General features: G+C 36.9%; 1 protein-coding gene across 1 annotated transcript in view; it reads left to right on the top strand.

The window, feature by feature from the left end:
- Pard3b (par-3 family cell polarity regulator beta) overlaps positions 1-20,268 on the top strand; it is a 1,028,738-nt gene that overhangs the window by 462,439 nt on the left and 546,031 nt on the right. Inside the window, exons 5-8 of the mRNA XM_004626728.2 lie at positions 3,777-3,865; positions 11,015-11,101; positions 16,988-17,113; positions 19,547-19,905. Of these exons, the coding sequence (XP_004626785.1) occupies positions 3,777-3,865; positions 11,015-11,101; positions 16,988-17,113; positions 19,547-19,905 (661 nt within the window). The remainder of the gene's footprint in view (positions 1-3,776; positions 3,866-11,014; positions 11,102-16,987; positions 17,114-19,546; positions 19,906-20,268) is intronic.

Here is a 20,268-nt window from a genome sequence, read left to right as displayed (position 1 = left end):
GCTCAGCAGTCTAAAGTGCCTGCTTAGGCAAGCTTAGGCAAATGCACAGGGACCACAGTTCAATCCCTGGCACCACATGCCATGCCAGCCCTGCCCCCAGGGTGGGCTGAGCTGGCCACACACACAAAAAAGTTACATATAGCAATGAAATATAATTGTGAGACTAAAAATAAATATTTTAAATTTTGGACCATTGACTTTTTATATAGATACTGAAATAATTTAACGGGGAACAATTTTTTTTTCAAATGATTCAACAAAATATATATTCATGTGCAGAGAATGAATTTGTAGCCCTACCTTATTCTACATGTAGAAATTAATTCAAAATAATAGCAAGCCTAAACCTGACAGCTATCATAAAACTCTCAAAACACAAAAACAAATTTGTACAGCCTTGTACTATGCAAATTTTTAGATACATCACCAAAAATACAAATAACAAAAACAAATAAGTTAGACCACATAATCAACAGTTTCATTTCTTCCTTTAGACACTCAAGAGAATAGAAAACGTGTTTACACATGTACTGATACACAGATGTTCGTAGCAGCATTATTTGTAATAGACAAATTGGAATTAATGCAAATTCAGCTGGTGAAAAGAAAAGCTGAGTGTGGGATATCATAGTTGAAATATTATTTATCTATAAAATATAGTGAAATACTGATGTATGCTACAACACAAATAAGGAAACTGCTTGCTGACTTTCTTATGGTTTGGATTTAAAATGTCCCCCAAATCTTAGGTGTTTGACGGGTGATGTGGGGGTATAATATTTATCAGCACGTGAGGCCACGGACAAGTTCGACATCTAAAGTGGTATTGGGAGGTGAGGCCTGACTGGCCAACAGTCACAGGGACGTGACCTGGCAAGTGCATCCCCACCCTTGGCTCCCCCTTCTCTTCTTCCTGGTTGTTATGGCATGAATAGCTGTCATCTGCCCTGACCCTTCCTGCCATTCACTTTCTTCCAGGAGCCAGCCAACTATGGACTGAATCCTCTAAAATCTCTGTAAACCTCTCTTCCATTGAGTGTTGGGTGTTGGTATTTTGTCTTAGCAAAAAGAAAATGATTTAAGAGAGATTCTTTTATATGAAATATTCATATTGGGCAATACTAGAAAACAGACAGTAGATTAATGATTAATGGCAGATGTCTTGGGAGAAGAAAATGGAAAATGACTGCTAAAGGGTAAGGGTTTTCTTTCTGAATGACAAAAGTGATCTCCTTTGGTGACTATTGTTGCACAACCGTATATATCCCAAATCTCCAAATTGTACTCTTTATGAGGCTTAATCTTATGTGAATTACTGCATATCTCAGTAAAGCCACTGTAAAAAAAATTTGATCTCAAAGCCTCAAGCCTTTCTGAAGCTGCAGCCTTCAGCCATCTTGACTGTACTGTAAAACTGCTCCACCAAGCCACTTAAAAGTCTTGACTCACAGCATCAATAACATATAATAAATATTTTCTAATCCTTAAATTTGAGGATAATTTATTATCCATCCTTAGCAAACTAATATAATGAACTCTTTGTTATATGCTTGATAACACAAGTTTGTCTTATATGAGATAGCACAGAAACTTAATGATTTGAGTGTTAATGAGGTCATCAAATGTCTTGACATATATTATAGTGACAAGTTCAATACTTTTGTTACATTTTTCTGCTTAAGTGTTTTTGTAATCTGCCCAATCACATCTCATTTTCTCTGTAGTAATTTTTCTAGATTTCCATAATAACACATATTTAAAAACTTGCAAAAACATTCATCTTTTAAGGTTTGGTACATTAATCTACGAAGTGTTCTTTAAGTGGAAAAGAGAAAACTAAATTTAAAAAAAATTAAACAGATCTGTTTGGTCATGGAAGGTGGGGTTATGAACAAATGCTTCACAAAAAAAGAAATATAAATGGCCAATAAATGTGTGAAGAAATGCTCAACATCACTCAGAAATGTAAATGAAAACAACACAGATTCCATCTCATCCTGAAAGAATGGCTATCGTGAGGAAAACAACAACCAATAACAAATGCTGGCGAGGTCTAGGAGGAGCTTCTTCATTGTTTGTGTCATTATTACTGGTAAAAGTACTATGGAAATCAGTATAGAGAGCCTCCAGAGAACTAAAACTAGAAATGCCATTTGACTCTGTTATTCTCCAAGTCCCTTTTTTGAAGAAATAAAGACATCCTAGTACAGCAAAACATGCATCGCCATGTTTATAGCAGCATTCTTATAATAGTTAAATCTTTGAAGTAGCCCCTGCTACTCCATCAATAGATGAATGGATTTTAAAATGTGACATTTTGACACAGTGTAGTACTGCTTTGCCATGAAGAAAACTCATTTGTAGGAAAGTAGATGCACCTTGAGACCATAATGTTATATGAAATAAACTAGACATGCGAACTTAAATAGTGCATGATTTCTCTTACATGAGACCCGAAGTATAAGTAAAAAGAAGAAAGGGAGACCTTTCTGAAGGGGAATAGGAATGAAGAGATGAAGGAAGGAGGAAGGGAAGGGAGGAGTTGGGATGAGGAAAGGATTTAAGATGTGTTATTTACATGTCCGAACTCCCCACATGGAGTGTAAGCCTATGTACCACATGCATGATCTAATAAAGAAAATTAGCTAAAATAATAAAATAAATCTAGGGTAAAAGTCTCACAAAACAACTCACCTCTATGAAATGTTGTTCCATAGACTAAAAGCAAAGACAGTTTTTATAATGATCAGTGTGCATGTGAAAGTGCTTCTGATGTAGCTGGGTCTTCTTTTATTGAGACATTACCCTCATTCACTTGTGTACACATTCTTAAGTTCACACTTGTCCTCCTTTGTGTTGAAATGGTGTGTTCAGGGTTATAAATGCTGCTTCTAGGTCTGGGTTTTGTTTATGGGTCTTTCTCCAGGTGCATTGTTTCAGGGAAATCAGAATCAATGACCAATTGTGTGTTTGACTCTTTTTTGAAGAGTGGGGATCCACAGAATTATCTGTTAAAGAACAGTCCCATGGTCTAGCAAGGAACTGATATCTTCCATAAAGAAGGCATGGTGTCTAGAACCCACCCTTTCCTCTGACTACTCTGGGTATTAGCCAATGAAACTTTACCACTGTCCTACACCACCAGCTAACTCTGTTCTTGAGCCTGTCCCTTGAGCATGCTGCCTGTGGCTGAAGTGTGTTAGACTTAGGGGCCAGTTTCTTTCCTTTTTGTAAAGTGCATCCTCAAAAGTCAACTCTTATGATGAAGAATTTTGGCTTTCTTCTTCCAGAACTGTTCCTGTGCACATTTGCCAGAAGTGACTTTGGCAGGCCCCATTTTCTCACGGATGTGTTCTCTTTATATTTTAGTACTGTATCATCAGGGTACAAACAAGTAAAGTGCACTAAAACATCTCTCACCACCTGTCTGTCACTGAAGCTTTCACTCCCTTATGTGCTCCTTTTCTGTGCTGGTTTAAAAGACAGTCCCCAAAGTCTAGGGTTGAGTAGCAGGAAGCTAAATGATGAATTCTGAAGCTCTTAACACATTGCCTTTTGTAAATGGGCCATTTGAACAATTCAGGAACCAAATGGGAGAGCAAAGTACATTAAAATCACTGAAAAGATTAACACCTGTTTCCAGTCTTAAAAGAAATTGGAACATGTGTTCTATATCTAGAATAAAACCATTTACTCTCTCACATTGAGATATTTTATTCAAATCTTCAGTTCTATATGTGTAGCACCCACATGCTTATGGGTTTGTTTCCCTACAGGATTCCACACAGAACTTGGAAGACAGAGAAGTGATGAATGGTATACAGACGGAACTACTAACGTCGCCAAAAATGAAGGATACACTGAGGTATTTTCTTCATATAAATTGGTATATTTTTGTTTATTTCAGTTCAATCCTGGTGTATTTAATAGTTTTTAACTGGTTTTATTTTACAGGAAAGACCAAGATAAGTAGAACTGTAGCATGGAACATGTTCCAGTTGTGACATTAATTTCATAGTTGTTCTTTTTCTTTCATTATGAGAACTCACTGACAAACATGTATGTACAAGTGATCCTCAATCCTTCCAGCACTCTTCTGCAGCCAATATTTTTTAATTACTTTTCCTTCTCTTTGAGCAGCAGGTTGAAGTGAACACTTCCTCAGAGTGCACTGTGGTGGAATGCTTTACTTTGAGCCTAGTTCTCTGAGTACAGCTTTATATTGTTTGAATAATCTTGCAGTACTTTACTTGATTCATATAAAATAAATCCAGACTCTCAGTCAGATTTTTTCATGGTATTAATGAAAGTGGCTCATGATTTGAAGTCACTTATGCCTATGTTTGCCAGTACTGCATTTTTTGTGTGCTAACTGTCCAATTTTAAAGTCAAAGTACTTGCTACCTGTTCAAAACCCAGCTCGACTGCTTATTTTACCTGTGAATTTATGCAAGTTCTTTGCCTCAATTCCTGCTCTGTAAAATATAAATATTATTAACACTTTCTTCAATGAGTTTGTACAGAACTATTATCCTTCTGTGTGTACATTTCATTATTAATATAGATAAGGTACTGGGAATAGTGTTTGGGTTAGGGAGACCTGCCTATTTGCTGCTTTTGCTACTACTATTGTTACTAACATTATTTCTGCTACAGGTTGACTACTCTGTACCCAAACTTCTAGGGACCAGAATTGCTTCAGATTTTGATATGGCAATATTTGCATAATCCCAAACTCTCAAATATGAAATGCTGCAAAATCCCAAACTTTTTGAGTAGTATAGCAGCCATGCAAGAGTTTCACATTTTGGATATTTTAATAGTGTTGCTGGTTTTATGTTATTTTTATAATTGTCATTATCATTTCTTTAAATTTCTTCAAATTTGGCACAACAATAGTGATGTTGAATGTAATATATGGTTATTTAGCATTAGCAGGCAATGCTGCTGAGCATGGTGGCCATTCAGCTAGTGCATTCTTTTCCTTGAGTCCAGTTACTAATAGGTGCCATTCAATTGGCATGAAATTACATTTAAAAATGGATTATTATCATTTATCACACAGTTTCACTGTGTGTTCTCAAATTTATGTCTTATGGCCATATGATCATAATTATTTTTATTTAGGCTATTTCTCTGATTAATGAGCTGCCCAATATAAACAATTTGATGTAAAAGATCTCCAACACTGTCTTTTCAGAAGTTTGATAATATTGTTTTTGAAGGTAGTTGTAATGTATGGAGTGCTCTTACTCTGTTTGGTTTTAGCATTGTTTTTCAAGTGTTAGCCTTTTGAAAATTTTGCTGACACCTTGGGTAAATGCTACATCAGTACCTATCACAAACTGAACACTTATTTGGTTTATGGTTAAAGGGAAAAAAATAGCTAAACTTTTCTGGGTACAGGGAATTTTGAGAAATAGAACAGAGTAATAATTTTTTTCATTCCTAAACTATATGTATGTAAGTATAATTTGACTATCAAAACAACCTCTTAATTTATTAGTTGGTGAAGCAACTTCAATTCAGAACAAATATAGAGATAGTTTATTTCTATAAATCTATAAACTTAAAACTAATTTTTGTGCGCCTTCTGGGTCCTTGATTGTTTTTTTTTTTTTTTCATGCCATACAATCAGGGCTAAAAATCACTGTATAGTGAGTGCCACAACTGAATTCAGCTTCCATCCAAATTCAGAATATGGAATGAGTACAAACTCTAGTCCTTGCAGACTCCTGGTCTTTGCAGACCTGAGGCTGCACAAGGGCAGGAACTACCTTTGGAGTATAGCATGTCCAACTAACAGGAAAGCTTGAAGACCAAGGTCCTAGCAGAACCGTTGTTTTAAGCCAGCATGAGATAAGAAAAAAACAGGTAAATATTGATTATGATGCTACTTCCAGCTACATTATATGGCCAGCATCTTTCTCAGGTGGGGACTTTCAATATTGCCCCACATACCTTGGTTTTATCACAGGACTTTGGGCACACTTCATGCAGGTGGTGTAGAAGCTAAGAAAATAATTTCCAGAGTCCATTTCAATATGTCATGAACCAATTTGTGCACCCACAGGCATTGCTAAAACATTTCTTGTCTCTTCAGACATAAGCTACTATTTTTCTCCTGAATATCAGTCTCTCCTTATTCTAATTGTTCCCATGTATTACTGCTAGATAAAATATCTAAAGCCTTCCTTAGTTCCCCTTGGTTTTAGTTAATCCCTACATTTGAATATGGACTGTGCTACTAACTACCTGTGCCAGTTTTGGACTAATTAACCTCTTTAAAATGTTTTCTTCTTTTAAAAAATGAGTGCCATGATCATATAGATTGAGAAGATTAACTAAGATACATTACAAGCAACAACTTAGCACAGTGCTAAATGAAAGGCTAGAGAAGCATTAATTGCTATTGTAATTATCATGGTCATTATTAAATATTCTGCATCTTGTTGTAACTATTTCTTTTTTCAAACAAGACAATCCTTCAAAGTATTTTAACACATAATACAGGTCTTAGGATATAATTGGGATATATTGGGTCAGTGAATGAGTGAATGGTATAATAAATTGCTCCATAAATCATAACTTTGATCTCATCCATTATTAACAAAGCATCTTTATTCAAGGAAAAACAGGGCCAGCCAAATAGCCTAGCAGATTAAAGCGCCTGTAAGCAGGTGCAGAGCCTGGGGGTTCAATCCCCAAGTCTGGCGTGGTGGTGCATGCCTGTAATCCCAGCTCTTGTGAGGCTGTAAACAGGTGGATCACTACGAGTCTGATCTATTAGTGAGGCCCAGAACACCTTGCCAACCCTTCCCTAAAATATGTCTAATAGGGCATGCCCTGTAGATCACTATGTGATTCACTTGGGTCTGAAGACTGTAAAGCAACCATTTCTTGGGTATTTTTTCTAAAACTTACAGTTTGAGCTTCTTTTCAAATAGTAAGCAAATGTATGGAAGACTGTCCCTCCTCCCTAGCTGCTTTTCTGTTTCCCACCCCACAGTATTTCTCAACTCCTGCTTCCCTAGGTTATCTTGCTCCTGATACAGCTCTTCTTCTGAGCTTAAAATTGCCATCATATTTTATCCTATCTTCTCTCCTGCCTATGACAGCTACTCATTCGGCAAATTATTTGTAGAGTTCATCTCAAATTATCTTGAACCTGTCCTCATGGTCTCATGCTTTATTCTGTAATCATTGCTGAAGCCTGTGTTCCCTCAAAGGTAGATTGTAGTAATTTACTAACTCTTGTCTCAAGTGCCAATCTCTCCCTGGCCCTTTCCTTTTCTCATCAATCCCACATATAAGTGCCAGACAGCTGTCTAAATTATAGCATTTATATCACTGTTGCTTAGTTATGGAACCTTTAGTGATTATTTTCTACAAATTTAAGCATGAACTTTCCAGGTTGGAATTTGATCACTAGGATATTTGATTCGACGCTAATGGGTCAATCTGCCTTGTGTGCATACCACCTCTCTCACCCTTCTTCGCTTCCTCCTTCTCCTCTTCCTCATTTATCATGTCTTCTCCCTCTGCAATGTGACATTCCACTCCATGTCCTCACACCATCCTGGTTCGGTGTCTCAGTACAGACTTTTCTTCTATGTGTGTCCTCAGCCCCCTACCCTTCATGTATTTTTTCTGATGGAAAATTAATTTGTCCTTCAGAGTCCTTCATCAAATGCCACCACCCTAAGTGTTTCCTGATCCCAGTTCTATGTTGCAGTCCTGTACCCTCTTTTTACTGTACCTCTGCTTTGAAAGTGTCATCCCAGTAGAACCTCACACTGTTCCATCTTTTGTCTATTTTTTTATAATTCCTTTTTCTTCCCATGGCTAGAATATCCTTCCTCACTTTCTATATTTTTCACTCTTAGTCTGCCTTTTGCTGTATCTTCTGACCATTGTACCAACCTCCAAAACCTAAATAAATGGATGCACCCTGCATGAGTCCCTGAACTGTACACTGAGGCATCTAAGCCATAGTGCCAGTAGTCCATTTTCACAACATCGTGAAGTCTCAGTTTTACAGATCTGTCCAAACGTTGACCAAAAACACTGTGAATGTTTGAATTTTAAAAAATGATCATAGTAAAAGACATATTGTCATTAATGCACTTTTAAATAATTCCGCCTCTCTTCAGACAAACATCCCATTATTCTTGCCACTTTCTGAAGCAGTTCTGAATGTCCGTTCCTGAGTATCTTTATAGATGTGATCAAAGGTATAGCAAGTAGAGCTGCTGAGTGACATCTGTAGCAGGGCCGTCTCGTGCAAGCATCGTGGTGTGCCCCACCTGCCTTACTCATCACACTTGGCACCGCGCAACTTCTGTATTAAAATAGTTGTAGCTAGTCCTGCTTATGTGTTTCCATCCCGTGAGGCATGCATACAGAGATCTCTACAGAAATCTAGAAAATATGGAGACATGTGCCTTTTAGAATAAGTAAAAATCTGTGAATTTGTCTATGAGACTTCCTTTTCACATACCATCTTGAACCAAATAATGGATGATATTTTTGTAAAGAACAATGTGAGACATTATTGTAAATAATGTTACATTTGTATTTATTAGCAGATCTAATTTTTTGTTAATGCTTGCAATTTGCAGTCAATACTGAGTCTTCTTTTTTTCTGTGTTAGTAACATTTTTGTGCTTGTAACCTAACAGTTTCCACAAATCTTTCTCACCAAAGATCTTTTTGGCTATAGTGTGCTGTGGCAAGCTAAAAATACAATCTGGACTACGGGAAGGAAGAGTCATGAAATGCATTTTAAAGCTTAATCCTCCTCAAAACTTTTTAATATCTTAAACATGTTGTATTGCTTATATTGTAAAATTTATTAAGTGAACATAAAAATCAGGGTTAATACTTAGCTGAAGAGTAGGTTTCAGTATGAACCAGGGAGTTTATTATATTCATAGGAGGAGTTTTGAGTAAGGAAAATACTTTACAAGTAGGAAAAAATAGGAATCCATAAAAGTTATCATCTATAATAGCCATCTTTAAAATTCTTAAACTGAAATCCTTAAGTCTACAGTAGAATAAACACATATTTGAAAGCCTCTATCTATTACATGTATATTTTATTAGCATGTAGACATTTGATACATTTTTCAGGAAAAATTTGTGTTATAGTTTCAGTATTAAACTGTAAAAATACATTACAAAAGAAAATTTTTCAAAGATTAAGATTTTAGTCTCTATTTTAAAAGTAGTTAAAACAGTATCATAAACCTAGAAAGGATCACTCTTGTGAAAATGCACCACAAATTTGTTATTATATAGAAATTTTAGGGCCAGAGAGATAGTTCAGCGGACTTGATGCCTGCTTAGTCAAGCACAGGGACTTGGGTTCAACCACATGCTGCACTAGTCGTGTTCCCAGGAGCCCTGAGCTGGCCACCAACACCTAGAGAAGTGGCACATGCCTGTAATCCCAGCGCTTAGGAGGCAGAAAACATGAGGACCACTATGAGTCTGAGCTGCATAATGAGCTCAACTGTACCAAAAATGTGTACAACTTTTTTGTCTATCAAGCATTTTTGATCCAGGATTTATAATGCATACTTTGTATGCCTCTCCAGATACCTGTACCTATAGTCATGTAAGTGTTCATACACAGAGGACAGAGTAACCTTATATTATCACTTTCAGATTTGTTTCACTCTTAAATCATATTCCAGGCTGCTGCTATAACCTGTTTGAGTGAACAATTTATATGTACACCAGTAATATCTGGATAAAATCCATTTGATATTTATTATCAGATTGAAATTTTCAGTCTTCTACAAATACTGGAAACTAATGTGCTCCTATTCTCAGTTCTTAATGATAATAGGCTTGCAAAGAAAACATTTAAAATAAACCTAATCCATTGATGAGATTATATTTAATGTTTATTTTAGATGCAAATAGACTATTTTATGAAGCGTCAGTTCATCAGGCATTTTGCTTTATAAGGTGTTCTCTACTTTCCAGCAAAGAACCAAAATTTTACCATTTTCAGTTGAGAACAGAAAAACATTTCTAACCGTTATAGTTCTTAATTTGACATATAGTTTCAGGTCATTTTCATGTAAATAGAAAACAAGGGAAACATGTGCACAGTTTTCATGAAAGAGATGTTTACTTCAACTTTACCAATTTCCTTTGGCAATTTTATTTTCTCTTTCTGAGATTAAAGGAGCCAATAATTATTCACAGTTATTATTTTTCATTTGTACATAAACTTGTTCTATTCTACATTACTCAAAAGCACCCAGTGCCTTCTATGTTTCTGTCATGCACACTATCCATTAATGTTCCTAGCTCATCGTTCCCTTAATCTGGGCTAGGTTAGGCAGGTCAGACTTTCTATTTCTTTCTATAAAACATTTTCTCCAGCTTTTTCAACCTCTTTTCTACCTTTATAAAATAAATAAACTAGGAGGTGAAAACTTGGAATTGTTCCATTGAAATCAAATGATACAGGTTTAGGTTTCGATGTAAATTGCTTTGAACATGCCCACATGTATTATCAACTCTGGCTTCACAGCTATTATAAGCTGTAATTCTGTGCTTTTTCTAACAAATAAGTATTTTCTTTCAATTTTCTTCTGTTCCAGTAAAGAAAGGCCACTTACTTCCATGTATTTTCTGACTTGTAATTTTCAAATAAATTTCGTTGGGGAGAAATTTTATTTTCATATACTTCTTTTTTAAATGTGGATTTATGCAGATTACATGGACATTTATTTTGTAGATAGTCATTCTATTTTTTTTCTTCTTCTAGAGGTTAAAATTAAAAATCAAATAATCATTCAAAGATTTTCTTTCCTGGCTCTTCTGATCCTACCCACAAGGTGGGCAGTCCTTTGACTTCCTCTCTGTCCTTGCCAGCACAGTAGTGCCTGTGGTCCTGAGAGAGGAGTGACAGGGTGAGGTGGGTTATTCACATGCCTCATGCTTTTTTTTTTTAACCGAGACTCATCTGTGCTTTTGTTTTTTTTTCTGTCCCAGTGATATGACCAGAACAGTGGAGATTTCAGGGGAAGGAGGTCCCTTAGGAATACATGTAGTGCCCTTCTTTTCATCTTTGAGTGGAAGGTAAGATATTTTGCTGGTTTCAAAAGCTCAAATAATGCAAACCGCAATGAGTTTTTCTCTTCAATCATTTTTTTTCAGAAGACAATTAAGTGTGAATTCCTATTATTCAGATGGACACTATAAGAAATACTTATGTTGGCCTTTTATGTGTTTGGATCAAAATAAAATACACTTTTAAGATGCAATGAAAAATATTCAACACAATTCTCTGCTTGCAATTATATTTTCTTATGCTATCCTTGGTAACAGAGTAAACAGCATTGTTGGCAAAGATTTTATCCTGTTGTTAGACAAGTGTCTTAACTCAATTTTTAATGTTACTAAATGCATGTCAGTAAATGAAGATAATTCTAGATTTATAATTCCTTATATTCTTCAATATGTACTGTATATAGAACTAACAACGCTGAACATTCAATATTCTAGTAGTTATATAAGAAGCCATGTATTTAAATATTGAGATATAAAGTGATAGATAGATAGATAGATAGATAGATAGATAGATAGATAGACAGACAGACAGACAGAAAGGCAAATGGAAAATATCATATGCTAGGGTTTTTTCTAAAGTCAATTTAGGCTGTTAAAAATAATTTTCCATCTTTTGGAATGTTAGAGGCTTTACATTGCTAAATCCACACTGGCTTCAGGCCTGTGCCACCATCCTTGGCTGAAATGACTCCCATTAGCAGTAGATTGCTAGTGACAGGTTTGTCAGAAGTTTAAACAAAGGCCAGTCAGATAACTCAGTGGAATAAAGCACCTGCTTAGGCAGAGCACAGCGGCCGGGGTTCGATCCCCAGTGTGCCATGCTGGCCCTGCCTCCAGGGTGCGCTGAGATGGCAATTGACACTGGGCATAGTGATGTGCACCTGTAATCCCAGTGCTTGGGAGGCTGAAAACAGGAGAATCACTATGAATCCAATCTACATGGTGAGAACCTATAGCCTCTGTTCTAAATACATTTAAAAAAAAACTTAAATACCAGTTTCTCCTTTATGTAACCTGATTTTAATTACTTTGCTAAATTTATTAAATGCTTCATTGAAAAGATAGAATGCTTTTCTTGTAGTTGAAGATATCAAAGATCAGGAAATTCTGTTGAGTTTCCCAGTGCCATATGAAACCCAGAGCTTCTGATGTATCTGCATTCCCTTGCTCTTCCTAGCATCAAGGGTTTTTTCACAGGTTGAATTGTGTTAATTTCCTGGTTCTGGATATTTATTCAGTTCAGTCTCCTCTATAGCCAGAACAGATTTTCTCCTGGCCTTTTGGTTAGCACCATGTTCAGCGGTGGCTGTCTGCTACCTGTAATTATAAATTCATCGCCTTTTTGCTCTTGGCAAATAGCATCTTATGACAGGATCTGGCTGAAATGAGTGTTTCCTAAAAAGAAATGAAGTGAGAAGCTAGAGGCTTGCATTGTCTGTTTTCCTGTGTGTGGTAAGAAGCACATTTTATAAGTGTTGTGTGCTGAGCCATAGAACAAGCCAAGGTTGTTCTTGATAGACAGGGTGAGTATTTACTCAGTTGTCCTGAGAAATTCTAATGGCTTTTGGCATGAGTGTACTGAAAAAGCTTTGTGAAATACCAGATGGGTTAAATTACCAGGCCCTTTAGTTCAAGGAAGCTGGAATAGAAAATGAGATCGTCCCAATTTCCAAAGATGAGAAAATGTACAATGTGACAGTTACCATATTTCATTTTCAATAGTTCAGAAAATAACTTGGCCCTATTGATGAGAAATCACTTTCTCTTGCTTCATGGGGAAACATGCTAGATTTTATTGCCTTCTTCCCTTCTCTTTTCTGATTCTCATTCCTAACGTAAACTTGGTAGAATAGTAGAAAGAATTATTGGATCTGAATTCACAACAATTCTAATTAATCTCTGTTCTTTTCAAATAATTTTCAACAAATCCCCTAAATTTGTCTCTTATGAATACCTACTTCACATCAAGGTTCTGAGGATTTAATGACATTAAAAATGTGACAGCTCCCTATAAAATCCACAGTGCATGAATGTATAAAATGTTGGCATTATTATTATTTGTGTTAAAACAAAAAAGCCTGGTTCAGAAAGTAAACTTTAGTTCATTGTCAACCATTTGGTAACTTGGAGAAATAGTTTTATTTATTTATTTTTTGGCTATTCACTAGTATTATAAAAGGAAATTTAATTAAAAAACATTAAAAATAATATGGAAGTGGAGACATGAGCCAATAAAAGTAATGAATACAGGCTGAAACAGCACGCTTAACTCAACCCATGTGTCTAGGTGCAACTGCCTGGGTAGCGTGTCAGGCAAGTGTCTGACTTCAGAGTGCCAGATGGTTTCACTGGGACGGGGGCGGGGGCTTAGCTCAGGTCATAGTGGTATACTTAGCTCTTAATTTCCTTCCATTTATTGGTTTATGTTATTATTTTAAAGTAGAATTTGCATTTAATTCTTAGTTTTTAAGACTACTGTAATTGGCTTTGCCTCCAATGTATTTTTTTCCTTGTAGAAAAATACTACCACACCTGTTGTTGAATAAGAAATTTAATCTAAGTTAGAACATGCTAAGAAAAATATAGTGGCTGCCATAATAGATAAAGTCTCCAGGAATCCATTATATACCATAGCACATGGGTAATGAATGTTATGTGTATTGAGAGTCAATGCCTTCTCCATTGAAAACAAGACAAAACAGTAAGTCCTTGCAAGTTAAATAAAATTCATTCATCTAACAAATATCAATGAGAATTTTTAGAGTTAAAAACATGAAATGTATTTTTTTTCAATAAAGGTGGCATGCAACCTCAGTTTTCTTCCAGCAATGCCTCGGTTTCATTCCAGCTAAACACAAGAGAGGAAAAGGAAGGATACAGGAAGAGGGGTGTGGTGTGTGGAATGAGATGTTTGTACAAAAGCACTGAGCTGGTAGGAGACCTGGCCTGAGATCTAACAAATAGGGAAAAATTGTTGGTGCCTCAGTGATTATTAGATGAAGAAGAAGCAATTGTTATTCTTATTCCACCAGGCTGCAGGTTTCATTGTCTTTTTTCACTGCTCATTAATGCAAATTAACTGGCTAGTCTTGGCCTATAATTCCTCCAAAGCATTAATCTTTGAATCCTGTGAGTTTTGGTCCCAATGAGATAGTTTTGGTCCCACCGATCTGGGCCAACAAGGATAATGCATCATAAGATACTATTTTCCAAGCTTCTCATAGTAGACTGGAGGACATCATACAAAAGGGAATCTACCCCATCTATGGAACAGAGAGGGAAGGAGTGGTTTGTTGCCCAGGACCAAACTAATGAAATCAGTCAGTTTTAAATTTTACCAAAATTACCTCTGACACATGGGTTTTACAGTTGGGTTTATTCTGTCAATAAATTTTTCATGGAAATTTAGGTTATTTAGATCAGAAGGGTTCACATAGCATACTCCAGCTAAAATATGCTAGCTAAATTGCAACCTAGTGGCCTGAAAGAATTAATTCATTTCCCAAAATGTGAAATTAAATCCTAGGGAGTAACGTTACGTGACTGATGATGTACTGGATTAAATTAAAGGAAGACTTGAATGCTTGTTAGAAAAATATCACTTACATAAACTAGTTTATAACCACATGAGAGCCTCCTAATGGATCATGTTATTGTGAATCCACCATTACAAAAATCCAAACTGTGAACTATTAAGACATTGCCTAATTTAGAGGAAAAAAATATGCTTTTGATCTATTTTTTCTTTTTTACACATTAAACAGCTTCATTTTTCGTATCATGTTAGGAAAGTAAGGTAACACTGAGGATGTTTGATTAATCTGCTAACCTGTTAGAACTGGAAAGTGTGGGCTGAGCCTACATCCTACACCTGGTCCTGTGGCCCTGGCCCTTTCTTGTGGTCAGTAGTGTGACTTGCTCTGCTCTTCTGCAGTAACGTACTGTATTTATTCATTTAATATTTTTGGAGCAGAAGCTTAAATATCACCGTGTATGCTTTGCCTTTGACGTCTGGCAATGCTCTGGACTCATTAAATGAACTGAGCTCTGCAGGCGGAAGCTCCAGTCCAGGACTGTTCCACACGGGAGAGCACTTTCTCCTCAACTTTCATTATGGCCTGCCCTTTTCCCATTGCTGACCCTATTATTCGTGCATAAAATGTGCTCATATTTTATTTAGATTTGAAATTTGATGCAAAGGGACTATGTAATAGCACATAAGGCTCCTTGACAAAAGAGTAACTAAGCAGAAGAATAGGGGATAGTGATGAGGCTGGCAGCTTCTCCACACCAAGTGGCCTCCTCTTAGAGGACATATGTATCTTCCTCACTCTGAGAAGCAGCTAAAATCTTCAAATAAGAAATATCTAAATGGATAAAATTCCTTTCTTGTCATTACTGGCTTAGTTGTTGTTTATTACTTAGGAAACAGGCTTGTGTGTATGAACACACAGGTACATATACAGTCAGCACGCCACATGCAAGGGTTCCTTATCCATAGCACATTCAACAATCCATGGGTTGAAAACATTTGGAAGAAACACTGACTTCTGTATTGAACATGTGTAGAGTTTTTCTTGCTGATATTACCTAATCAGTCCAATACAATAGCTATCTATATGGCATTCCATTGTGTTAGCTATTACAAAGAAATAAGGAGGATCACTACTAATGTGGGCTGTGTAGTGAGACCCTGCACACAAAAAACAAATAAATAAAGTATATAGAAAGATGCAAATTCTATGTCATTTTGTAAAAAACTTGAGCTTTCACAGATTTTGATATACAAGGTAGATTCTAGAACCAGTCATCCATGGATACCAACAGGTGAATGTATATAAAAGGAATGTGTGTGTGTGTGTGTGTGTGTGTGTGTGTGTGTGTGTGTGTGTGACTAGAGGTTGAATTATGGTTCACTCAGCTATAGCCACAGTTCTTTTCTATTTTGAGACAGTGTCTCACCATATCACTGTGTTCTTAGGCTGAGCTCGAACTTGTGATCCTCGTGCCTCAGCCTCGCAGAGGCTGATTACAGTTGTGCACTATCACTCCTGGCTTCAAATATAATTCCTATGGCTGTAGGTTTCCCTTTCTTTTTATTTTCCCAGTCCCTTCCTCTCCTAACTCTGAGCCTGGGTCTTCTTTCTGAATCCATGTCTTCCTTGCTGACATTCAGGCAAGTCTCCCCAAGCCCAGCAGTCAGCAGGATGTAGAGGTGGGGTGCAAGTGTCCCCTGCTCCCACAGCTCTCAAATCTTCTGAGCCTCTGCTTTCCAGTATTTCCAGTTTTTGAACTTAAACTGTACACTAACCTTGTACTGACCATTAACTGCTCCTGGTCCTAAAACTTTGTCTTACACTCCTCAGTTCTGAGAATCAAACATCTGATTCAGGGGCACTGATGGATGGGAGTAGGCTTCCTTCTGACCGGTACAACCTCACATGTGTGTTTACCTCTTAAAATGCAAAGGAAACTGCACCTCATACTGCCATCTTGGCATAATCTGGCTTACCTGTTCCTTCCAGTGAACTGCAGAGTTCTTCCATGAGCAGGAGTCTGGGGTCCTTGGCACCACTGAGCTGCACTGGCTTTTGTGAAGTCTGTGGCTAGCATGAGAAATGGGCTCACAGAGAATGTCCTCAGGATTGGTGCTTGCAAATTCTTGTCTTGAAGGGCTTTTTCTCTTTAGTGATGGGGTGTGTGTGTGCGCGTGTGTGTGTGTGTGTGTGTGTGTGTGTGTGATCAAGAATTTCAATCAGAAACAGTTGCTTGAATAGAAGAAATAATTTGCTTTGTAAGTAAAAATCAATACTTATTTCTGAATAGTAGCAAGTAGGGAAATGATTAGCATATTGTTATACAATGATTATATTTCAACCTAAATTCTACATTTAGGATCCTAGGACTCTTCATCCGAGGCATTGAAGAAAACAGCAGGTGCAAGCAGGAGGGACTCTTTCAGGAAAATGAATGCATTGTAAAAATCAACAATGTGGATCTCGTAGACAAAACTTTTGCTCAGTAAGCATTTTTTATTGTTTTATTTACTTTATTGATCCCTGAAATGGTTATAATCATTACTGCTCTCATTATGATAAAAATCACAGGGAGAATATCTGGTCAGTTCCCTTTAAATGACCCCAGACATCCACTTTCAAATGCATTTTATGTTCGAATGTATACAAAAGTGGCTTGCACGTGTCTCCACCATCCCAGGAATGTCAAACCTTCGTGTGAAGCAAGCTTCCTGCGTGGTTGTCTTGCTGGGTAATCTATGAAGAGGTTTGTTTTTCTTGTGCTATGGGTCAGTTAGGCTGGTATTTAATGGCTCTTTTCACAGACTATTAGCTCACCTTATTAATTAACTTATTTGATGTCAACAATCTTCCCTGAACTAAATAGTCTGTGATAGATCCCTGTAAGGCCCCAGTGAATACAAGTATATAAAAAATTAAAATACTCTTCCTGGGGCTGGGGAGATAGCTCAGTAAAATAAGCGCTTACCTGGCAAGCGCTAGGGCCTGAGTTCATGGGAGAAAGTAACTGTATATCTGCCTATTTTATATATACAGATTTTTTTTCACTACAAAATGGTCCTTCATTTATATCCCATTTCATTGAGTCTTGTCAGAGATGCGTGTTCCGTTGCCATTCAAATATTGTAGGTCATGTCTGCATCTTGTACTATAAATAACTACTATGAAGACAACAATATACAATGTGTTAATTATTGTAACTGTCCTACTAACCTGTTTTGAAACTGTCTTATTGCTATTTCTTTCTCAATAATTTTTTTTTTTAAATAGGCCTGTGTTCAATCCCCGGTTCTGAAAGAAAAAAAAAAAAAAACCTTTCCCCTCATGAGGTCATCTTTTTTAATGTGCAAATGTTAAAGGAATAATCTTCTGTATGTAAGAATTTGAATATGTAGCATTGTGATATATCTTTTGTTTGTTTGTTTTACTTTTATGCATTTGGTACAGGGTCTCACTATGCAGCTCGGACTCATAGTGATTCTCCTGTTTCAGCCTCCCCCGTGCTAGGATTATAGGTATGCACCACCATGCCTGGACTTGGTAGCCAGCTGGGCATGCCGGGGGCAGGACCGGTACAGCATGTGGTACTGGGGATCAAACCCAGGTCCTTCCACTTGCCTAGGTAGGCACTTAGCTATCTGGATCAGAAACAGGGATGACACTGAACTATCTCCACAGCCCCAATGTGTCTACATTTTTTAATGTGATTCAGGATTGTGCTGTCATTCCAAATTAGGGGAATAAGTACTAGTGCTGCTTATGAATATTCAGTGTCATCCCTGTTTCTGATCCAAAGTGCTTCTCGTACATCTGCTCTCTGGGTGTTAGTTGTCAATATTCTATGTGTGGAGAAAGGAGTACAGCTCAGGGTAGAAGAAAAGCAGGTACTGGCTGATTACATGTGGAAAGAAATTAAGTCTTAAGTGAATCTATTTTGTTAAATAATAGCAAACAAAATTAAAGTAATTATTAATAACTGTATTGTGTGTCACATATTTTTTAACTAGGATTTAAGAGATATAGAAGGTAGGCATCATCCCTGTTTCATCGAGTGAAAATTGAAGGCTACAGTTATTTAGTATGGAGTAGACACTAATTGACAGTTTAAAAAAAAAAAGGTAACTTGTGAATAATCTGATCAAAAGTAGGAAATGGGGCCAGGGAGATGGCTCAGTGGAATAAGCACTTCCCTGGCAAGTGTAAGTGCCTGATTTCAATCCCCGGTTCCAAAAAAAAAAAAAAAGGCAGGAAATAGGGGCTGGGGAGATGGCTCAGTAGAATAAGCACTTTCTTGGCAAGCGCAAGGGCCTGAGTTCAATCCCCGGTTCCGCAAAAAACAAACAAACAAAAAGCAACAAATAATTTTTCCTTTTAAAATTAAATTTTACATGTGGGCATGGTGACACAGGCCTATAATCCCAGCCATTGGGAGGCTGAGGCAGGAGGATCACTGTGAGTTCGAGGCCAGCCTGGATTGCATAGTGAGATCAAGGCCAAACTTTGTCTCAATCAAACCAAACAAAACAGCAAAAAACAAAATATAATTTTTCTTTTCAAATATTCTCCAGTAATTATTTCTGGTTAGGTTTTCAGATTTAAAATCTGCAGCTTTTTACATGAAGTTTTTAATATCTCTGAGCTTCACTTGGAGTTTGCAAAATGAAAGCTAAGTGTATTTACCTTGTGTGGTTATGAGAGTTACGTACGGTCATTGTCCATGGATAGCCCAATGCAGAAGCACCTAGACAGCAGGTAGTAAGGAGTAACTAGTATTTAATGAACACTGTCACACTGGCAGTGATGTTAGTGACGTCTCCTGGGTTTATACTGCTGTGTTCTTCTCATTGCTGTCATGCAGAGTCCCCTGGAAGGCCACATGCTAACACCGTATCATTGTGCTTTTGTTAACTCTTTCAAGGGCTCAAGATATCTTTCGCCAGGCAATGAAATCTCCAAATGTGCTCCTCCATGTGCTTTCACCACACAACCGTGACCAGTATGAAAAATCAGTCATTGGACCTCTTAACATTTTTGGTAACAATGATGGTGTTTTGAGAACAAAAGTGCCACCTCCTGCCCATGGCAAATCAGGGCTGAAGACAGTAAATCTCCCAGGAACAAATAGTCCTGAAGCAGATCCATCAACTTCCCTGCAACAAAGCAAGAGCCCCAGAGTACCAAGAGTAGGAAGAAAGCCTTCCTCTCCCTCACTCTCCCCTCTCATGGGGCTTGGCAGCAAGAAAAATGCAAAGAAAATTAAAATTGACCTAAAGAAAGGTAATTATTAAATTATGCTTAATGGCATTCTATTATTGTAACATGTAAAATTGGTTAAGAGAAATGCATTAAAGCTAATTTAGTTAATTCTCCCTTCATTTAATTGTATCAAAGAATGGATTTAACTGTATACTTAGGTGACTTAAATTTCTTAAAATTGTAGTACTTTCTTCTTTTCTCTTACAGGGTATAGATTATTTGAAACAAGAAAACAATAAAGACATGTTGAGTAGAAAGAATCATTGCAAACTTGATAGAAGCAGAGCAATATTGTGTTATAACTTAATACTAAATAAACACTACAATTCAGTTGTCCCAGTTCTCAGTGTAATTAGTGATTTTTGCAAAGATCCTTCAGATTCT

The sequence above is a fragment of the Octodon degus genome, unplaced genomic scaffold, assembly GCF_000260255.1.
Source record: "Octodon degus isolate 3935 unplaced genomic scaffold, OctDeg1.0 scaffold00016, whole genome shotgun sequence".
NCBI lineage: Eukaryota > Metazoa > Chordata > Mammalia > Rodentia > Octodontidae > Octodon > Octodon degus.
Note: the sequence above shows the minus strand (reverse complement) of the source record. Positions and strands in the feature narration are given on the sequence as shown.